Source organism: Octodon degus, unplaced genomic scaffold (assembly GCF_000260255.1).
Source record: "Octodon degus isolate 3935 unplaced genomic scaffold, OctDeg1.0 scaffold00053, whole genome shotgun sequence".
NCBI lineage: Eukaryota > Metazoa > Chordata > Mammalia > Rodentia > Octodontidae > Octodon > Octodon degus.
In genome coordinates this window covers 12,988,572-12,997,298 of record NW_004524629.1, presented here as the reverse complement: position 1 = coordinate 12,997,298, position 8,727 = coordinate 12,988,572, and the positions used below count along the sequence as shown (strand labels likewise).

At 36.5% G+C, this 8,727-nt stretch overlaps 1 protein-coding gene across 2 annotated transcripts in view; it reads left to right on the top strand.

Annotated features, from left to right (window-relative positions):
- The window catches only part of Gsk3b (glycogen synthase kinase 3 beta), a 224,180-nt gene that overhangs the window by 202,524 nt on the left and 12,929 nt on the right, over positions 1-8,727 (top strand). For both annotated transcript variants that reach the window (XM_004633333.2, XM_004633332.2), the window contains one exon: positions 1,613-1,711. In XM_004633333.2, coding sequence (XP_004633390.1) covers positions 1,613-1,711 — 99 coding nt within the window. The remainder of the gene's footprint in view (positions 1-1,612; positions 1,712-8,727) is intronic.

Genomic DNA, 8,727 nt, shown 5'->3' with positions numbered 1-8,727 from the left:
CACTAAATTTTTTAGTTTCAAAATTATTTCTGATTTGATTTCTTCTATACCTTTCTGCAGTTGTTTGTTTACTGTCAACGCTATTATTTCTGAGATATCTGGCATGTGATTTCCAGTTTCCTCAGTGCTAGTGTCTTGTGCATTTGTACTGGGTGGGCCTGGGGCCTGAGACTGCATTTTGTTCCTTCTCTTTGCCATTTTGTATGCCACTGTCTTCTGACCTTTGGTGAAGAGCTTGGATAGAGTTATTACCTTAACACCAGGTCCGGATCTACGAAGTTCAGATTCCTCCAAGGTGGGTGTTGCTTGGATCTGGCTGCTGTGCTCCACTTCTTTCTGCTGCAGCCGTTAGAGTTGAACCCTTTGTGTCTCTCTGGCAAGATGTTCTGCTCCTGAATCAGCTGCCTAAAACTATTTTTAAACTGCCACATTGAAATGCTTATTTTTCTTATTAAGGGGCTTAAGGGTAGAGTTAATGGAGAGTAACTGCTTAATGGGTGGGATTTCCTTTGGGGTAATGAAAATATTTTGGAACTAAATAGAGGTGACAGTTGTACAACCTTGTGGGTATGCTAAATGCCACTTTAAAATGACTATATTTGTGCTGTGTGAATTTTACCTTCATTAATAAGGTAATGCCAGATCTCTAAGTTAGCAAAAAAAAAAAAAAAAAACATTGCAGCTTGGGAGGATATCTTCCTATAGCTAGTATGATCCTGTGATTATTTCCTTAAACTGTGACACTAGAGTGAATGTCATTACTCACAGGTTCATGCTGGAATTGTTCCCATAAATGAGGTTTATCTTAGGCAGTGGGAGAAGAGTTATATTGCTTAAAGCTAACACTAAATTCTTACATATTCAAGTTCACCACTACTTATTACATACCTACATCATTAGGTACAGTATCATCTTAAAATAATTTCCTAACCTGCCCATATAGAACACAGAATTGGATATAGAATATCTTGTTTTTAATAAAAAGCACTGAAACCTTAACAGATGTTTTGTTTTTCTTTTTCATTTTCTTTCTTTTTTTTTTGAATATATTTGTATAGGGCCTCACTACACAGTTCAGACTCATAGTGATCCTCCTGTTTTCAGTCTCTTCAGCATGAGATTATAGGTGTGTGCCACCACACACAGTCTCTTAACAGATGTTTCTTAAATCCTGCTTTTGGTGGTATCTGAATAGGTCTCCAACAGTTGGGTAGATTAACCCATACACCTACACATACAGTTATATACCAGCCACACTCACATTCTCATCTGCAGTACCTTCACCCTCAATTCCAATAGGTTAAGTATTGCTAAAATAGACAGATTTATTTATATCAATAGAAGATAAAAAGCTATCACTCTCAACCTTTTGGCTACTGCTTTTCCCTCAATACATTTAGTTCTCAGATTTACCTGAATATCAGCAGATACTACATAATTTCTTTGAGCTTCCACTTTATTAATTACTAGCTCATCACCTAGTTTGTTATATGTAGGTTTATCATTTCATTTTTTTTCCCTGATCTTTTGTTCTTTTATTTATGGTTACCAATAAAGTGGTTTCAGAGGCAGTTAAAAGTAAGCTCTAATCTTCATGTTTTATGTTTTCTAGAACTGTCAAGTAATCCACCTCTGGCTACCATCCTTATTCCTCCTCATGCTCGGATTCAAGCAGCTGCTTCAACTCCTACAAACGCAACAGCAGCCTCAGGTGAGGACACATACATCACTTCTTTTTAAAAAATATGATTACCTCCATTTTGTTTCATGTGATTGAGTGTAAACACTTAATTCCTTTTAAATATCAAAATATAACTCATCCAAATGAGTTAAAACTAAGTGCTTCAGTTATAAAAAGTGCAACAGAAGCACTTCATACATAATATATTTGGTGTAAATGTCTTAATTTCTTTATTATGATGTATCAAATAAGGTACTTAGAGCAGAAAATAATCTGTATAAATGTAATTATTTAACAATTCACTTCAGTTCTAGTCCTTAATATAAATTACATTACTATACTAGAAAAGCAAATTCTTATAAGTTGCTCTAAACTTTAATCATTTGAAAGGGTCAAAAATCCAGTGAAAAATGCATTTATCTAAGTTTTAGATCAGAAAGTGACTAGATTCTTGTCTCCAAAAAAAGAGAAAGATTCCCAAATGGACTCACAGGTTAGAGCTACAGTGTGCAGCTAGGCCCTTGGGCAGCTTAATGGGTCCCGGTTTAGTAAAAATCACTGTCATTGCAGATTCTGAAAATACCTAATTCTTGAACAAATGGCTTAATGCTGTTAAAATGAAATCAGAAACATAGTAAGGTAGCACAATTACAGGCTCAGGATTTGGTAAAGTACCCTCTCCCCCCCCGCCCCCCCCAAAAAAAAATCTGGCGGCAAATGCTGACTTTATTTTCATTAAATCATCAGTCACCTTGAACAGAACTGTTTAAGAGAAAATGCTGTGTAAGAGAAAAATCTTTCATTACTCATTCTTAACATTGGACACTAGATGTCAAAATCCATGTCCTGTTACTTGAAACAGAGATGTCTATTTTTATCCAGTCTTTTAAAATGTTGTTAATAAAGATGAAAAGCACACATTGCTGTCTTCAGTGCAGTTGCTTAGTTCACAGGTATCAGAGGATTATAATTAAGTAACATAATTTAAAATAAACTTCTTAGCTGAATATGGTGATACATGCCTGTCATTTCTGCTGTTCAGAAGGCAGGAGGATCAAAAGTTAGATGTCCACCTGAGCAACTTAGGAGGGGACCTTGCCTCAATATTTAAAGAATAAATAAGTAAATATAAAGGGCTAAGATATAGCTCAGTGGTACAGTATTTCTAGATTCAGTTTTAGTATATCAGTAAAAACCTAAGAATTGCTTTTTCATAGTGTAAGATACTGAACTAGTTAATGATTATAACTTAGGTTCTAGGTTCCTGGAAGAACCTAGAGGAGCTTGGAGGAGGAGCTTGATGTAACCTGATTTTTTTTTTTTTTTTTTTTACGTTGCTTTGATACAAAGTGCAGTAGTTTCTGAAAAATATCAATTGTTGCTTCTATATTCTTATAGCTGTAAAAAGTAGGCATCAGTATTAAACATAAAAACTAAATTGGGATTTTTTTGACTCTAATAGTTTATTCCAAAGTTGAAATAAAATAGGGTATAAGGAAGTTAATAGAGGTTTAAAGAGTTCATGTCAGAGCTAAAATTGGAGACTTGCATATTATTCCAACGAGGATATCAGAGAGTTCTCTGAGCTTTGCAGTAGATACAATAAAGAACAAAGTGTCTAAAGTAAGTACCTGTGGACATTTCCCATGATTCATTAATTTAAAAGTGCATTGGTGGCTAATGAGAACCAATGCCTCTGGCCTTGGGGTTCTCCTCTCGGGCCTCAGACTGGGTCCTGAAAGAGACAGTGTAAAGCATGAAGGTTCACGCCTGTAATCCCAGCACTTGGGAGGCTAAGGCAGGAGGGTCACCCTAAATTTGAGACCAGCTTAGGCTACCCAGTGAGACCTTGTCTCAGAAAAAGAGAGAGTGTATGTTCTCATCATCATCCCAACAACAAATATGATAGTGAACTTTATGTGGATACTTTTTAAAATGTGCTCCTTATTTTAAGCCAAATGGATAACATCACAAGGAAAAATTTTCAAGGAGCCAGAGTAGTGAAGGCCAAGTGTGTCCCCAGTGCTCTGAGCAATGTGTCCTAAGTGAGCGCATCTGTATTTATATTTTAAGTGAGACTTTAGCAGAGTTATATTCTTTAGTAAAACCTTAAACTGTACATGCCCTTTGACTTAGCTTCATTTCCATATCCAAAACAGGAATAATAGTTACCTCTTACAACACATAGTGAAACATAAAAAATAAAAGATAGCTAAGGGCCATGGAGATAGCTCAGCAGTCTAAGCACCTGCCTGGCAAACGTAGGGACCCAGGTTCGATCCCTGGTACTGTATGCCACGCTGGCCCTGCCCTGGGCACACCAAACCGGCCACTGAAACCAGGTATGGTGGTGCATGCCTATAATACCAGCTCTGGGGAGGCTAAAAACAGGAAGATTACTGTGAGTCTGAGCTGTGTAGCGAGACTCTGTACCAAATCTGTAAATAAAAACAAACAAACAAAAAGATTGTTTAGTATTTTGCCTGGCTACTGGCAGTGAAAATAAACTACTTTTTTTTTTTTTGGCGGAACTGGGGATTGAACTCAGGCCCCTGAACTTGCCAGGCAAGCACTTATTCTATTGAGCCATCTCCCGGCCCCAAACTACTCTTACTCTACTGTATTTACTGTTGTTATTTCCAAGTAAGGACAGGTCCAGATGTACTTTGTTTTTTGTTTCTAAAATTCATATGGAAGACAGGATTGATGGTAGTCTTCTTATAATAATATCTGTGATTATTCCCTCTCTTCAATAAGTGGATATCCCATCTCCATTACAGGTATGATCAAGGGAATGCCCACAGGCATGAGAAAAGGGTTTTCTCATGAAGCATTTCTGAATCTACTTCAGAGTAAAAGGAAATAAATGTTATGCTCCAAAGCTCTTGACCTTAGGTCTGAGTATAGAAATATTTCACATTCAAAATTTAAAAAGTAAGACTTTCTAATTATCTACCATGACTCCAACAGCACAGTAATATATTCCAATGTTCCCTAGTTTGAACTGCAAGATGCTCCTCTGAGTTACTAGATTAGTTTACTTGATATCAATCAGTGTAATGGAGAACATGTATCAAAATAGTATTTTTGAGGCATAGTTGCTTATACTTAACCATATCAACAAGAATAACGCCTATTTTTGATAATCTAAGAATTCACCTTCTGAACATTTGAACATAGTTGTAGATCCCTGAAATACAAATTCAGAAGAGCTCTGAAATTACCACCTGATCTGCTGAAATATCAGGCCTATTAATGCTCACCATTGCATTTCAGGTTTTATCAGATGTGTTTAGGTGAAGAGCAAAGTCATCAGAATACAGAGGCTTCTATATGACTGCTTCAGAGATGTCATGTGTGTAACTGGCTTAAATAAGAATGGAGTTTTCTCACTTTCATGTTGACCTGACGGCAAGCTCAGTTCGAAAACAAGATAAAAGCAGAAGAAAGCAAATTAACAGAGATACCATAAACCATACTTATAGTGCCTCCATTATGAAACAAGCTTCAGATTTTTTGTCAAGTGTTACTGATAGCTAAGACTATTAAATGCTAATAGGTACTTAGGTCTTATTAAGTCGCAAATACATTCCCCCCCCCCCTTTCTGGCAGGCTCCGAATGCCTTCAGGGCAGGTTTGGCTGGCTTGAGTTGTGGGGATCATAACCACAGCAACCTGAGCCTGACTGCTTTCTTGAAGCAGCCACTTAACGAACTGAGCTAAGGGGCAGGCCCCCTACAGATACATTTATAGACAAAATTTAAAAAAAAAAAAAAATTTTTTTTTAAGTATCTGGTACAGGGCCTCTCTATGCAGCTCGGACTCGCAGTGATCCTCCTGTTTTTGGCCTCCCCAGTGCTGGGATTATACACGTGTACCACCACACCTGGACTCAGTTGATGGCTCAGCGCACCCGGGGGTGAGACCAGCATGGCATGTGGTGCCAGGGATCCAACCCCAATCCCTGTGCTTGCCTAAGCAGGCACTTAGTTCACTTAGTTATCTCTCCAGCCCTAGAGAGAAACACTAGTTCTCTATATTGCTGCTTCTGAAAAGCAAAAATAATAGAGCTTTTCTTATCAAGATTACGATGTGAAATCCTGTTATTTATTTTGGTAATATATAATTAGTTGTTTTTCTCTAGCCTCTCAAAAACTAATACAATGAAGTATCATAATAATTTCTCACCTTAAGTTTGATGCTACTAATACTAAGGAAACTAGCTTTGCAGATATTTCAGCTATTTCCTTGCCTTGTTTTCAAGGTTCAGATAGTGATTGCAGATCCATTTGTGAATGTAACTGTAAACATCAGAGTTTATGTATTTAATTCATCAATTTCACCTTAGGTCCTTGACTTCATGATAAACCCAGTGAAGAAAAACAAGCAACAACGTACAGATAGGAATCATATAATACATAGTAGCAAATTATATAATAACAAAATTTTATGTGTAACAGGATAACCAATCTTCTGGCAGGTGAGAGGTGCGAAATAGTTTTTAATATATTGTGGAATCTCATTTTTATGTAGACATAAAAAATTACGGCGCTCTGTATACATTTGTGGAAACTTTCGTTTGTTTTGACTTATGTTAGGGAAATTTTAGAATCTGAACAAATCATGCAAAAATGTATATTCATATTGGATGGGGACTTTATATAAAAATGAAGATTTTGAGCTTGGGGAGATAGCTCTGTAGTCTTAAGTGCCTGTCTGGCAAGTGCAAGGACCCAGGTTTGATCCTCAGTGCCACATTCCGTGCAAGCCCTAGAACCCAGGCACACTGAGCTAGCCACTGAAACCAGGCATGGTGGTGCACACCTGTAATCCCAGCGCTAGGGAGGCTGAAAACAGGATCACTGAGTCCAAGCTGCATAGTGAGACCCTATACCAAATAAGTAAATAAATGAAATTTTTTTAAAAAACATTTTTTTTAAAATTAAGAGTTTTGTTTAACTGGTGAGTATGGATATTGAGTGCAGCTTTTTTCCCCCAAACTTTAACACTCCATTTAAGTTGTTTTTAAAATACTTCAGTCTTTGAGGGTATTATAATTGATCGTGGTTTTGAATGATACAAAAATCCCCTTGATAATTACACATAATCCTCTCAATCCATATTGTTTCTTTCATAGTTACATATATAAATTACTTTCTCTACACCCCCAGCTGATATCATTTACTCCTTTTTTGAAGAGCATTTATCTGTAATATGTACAGTAATATCTCTAGACATTATAGTTTCACTAGTCAAATAATGGGCCACTTCAAAGACCACTTGATGGTCCAGTATCAAATGAGTTAAATATATAATATATCAGGGTATTTTAATTCATACATTTTTCTGTCTTTAGCTGTTTAGTGTGTTGGTCCTTGGGTAAACTTTCTTTCAGTGCAGTGGTCCTACTATTACAAACAAATTTAATGGGGCTGGGGAGATGGCTCAGCAGAATAAGCGCTTCCCTGGCAAGCGCAAGGGCCTGAGTTCAATCCCTGGTTCCAAAAAAAAAAATAAAAACAAATTTAAGGTACTGATCTCAGTTCATTATTATCTACTAAGAAATATTCATCTATTTCTTGATTATATGCAGGGACTATAGGCTCAGTATTGTAAGAATGAGCATATTCTGTCTTTATATCACCCTCACTGTTGGAAAGTACCCTTCCTCACTCTGAAATTTATTTCGCTATACTTGGGTAACATGTCTTCCAGACTAAAGATGATGTTTAAATACAAATCCTCAATATGTTCTACAGCATCAGGGCATTAGGTTTCTAGACAGTTGTATATCATTTGCAAATTTCATAAGCAAGCCTATTTTGACCTCTATCCAAGCAAGTAACAATATATCAAAGAATACAGCACCAGGTATATTAGAAATCCTTTGCATTTCCCCAGGTTAGTGGTGTACTAACTTAGGGAACTAAACAAAGCTTACTAAGAATTATTTTTCCAGTGATCAGAGTATGATTAATTACTTTTGTTTGCTTAGCTATAGACTAACCTTATATTACAGTGTTATGAGAAACTTTGAAAAATGTCAGTCTTTTTCCATCAAAAGAGTACCCTTATTAAAGATGGAAAATAAAACATTCTTTTTGTTATTTCTTAAAACTTAGAGGAATTTCTATTATCTAAATATTTGTAAAGTGAATTACATAATCCAATTAGAATTTTTTGAGTGCAGATTAAAATACATAGATTGGGCTAGCTCCGTGGACTAGCAAGGATTAGGGTTCGATTTCTGAGGTGTCATGCTGGCCCGCTCCCAGGGCACACTGAGACTGGGTGTGGTGGCGTACTCATGTAATCCCAACACTTGGTAGGCTGAAAACAGGAGGATCACTACAAGTCCTGTCTGTGTGGTGAGACCCTGTAAAACCTGTACTAAATACATTTAAAAAATAAAGTATATAGGGGCCGGGGAGATGGCTCAGTGGAATAAGCGCTTCCCTGGCAAGCTCAAGGGCCTGAGTTCAATCCCCGGTTCCGCAAAAAAAAAAAAAAAAAGTGTATGGATTGCTCCTACTCCCTACCTTTCTCTGCATTTTGTTAGGATTTTTGTTACATCTTTTCCAGTTTGAAACCTCACAGAAAAGGAAATCCTAAGTCTGCCTGTTACCTAGTGAGTAAGGGACTGAAATTTCTTGATCTTGCCTTGAAAAGAAAGTTCTTGCTAATACCTTATTTAAATCAGTTCTAACCTGTTCTTCAGATTCAGGCTATTATTTTCTATTTTTTGAATATGTGTGTGCTTTTTAAAGTTATATACTTCTTAAAAATTTTTTATTCATTTTGCCAGGAAGCGGAAGGGCCTGAGTTCAATCCCTGGTTCTGCAAAAAGAAAAAAAAACAAAAACAACAATTTTATTCATTTTAATGAGAAAAAAAAGATAAAATAGCAATCAAAGTTTCAAAAATAGGTTAGTACGGCAGTTACAATGGTTCTTTGCATATTGTCTTCGTAGTAATTCAAAGACAATGTAGACATGAAATCTTGTCTAAACACAGTACAAACCTTTCTTCTCATTGAACTAAGAGAA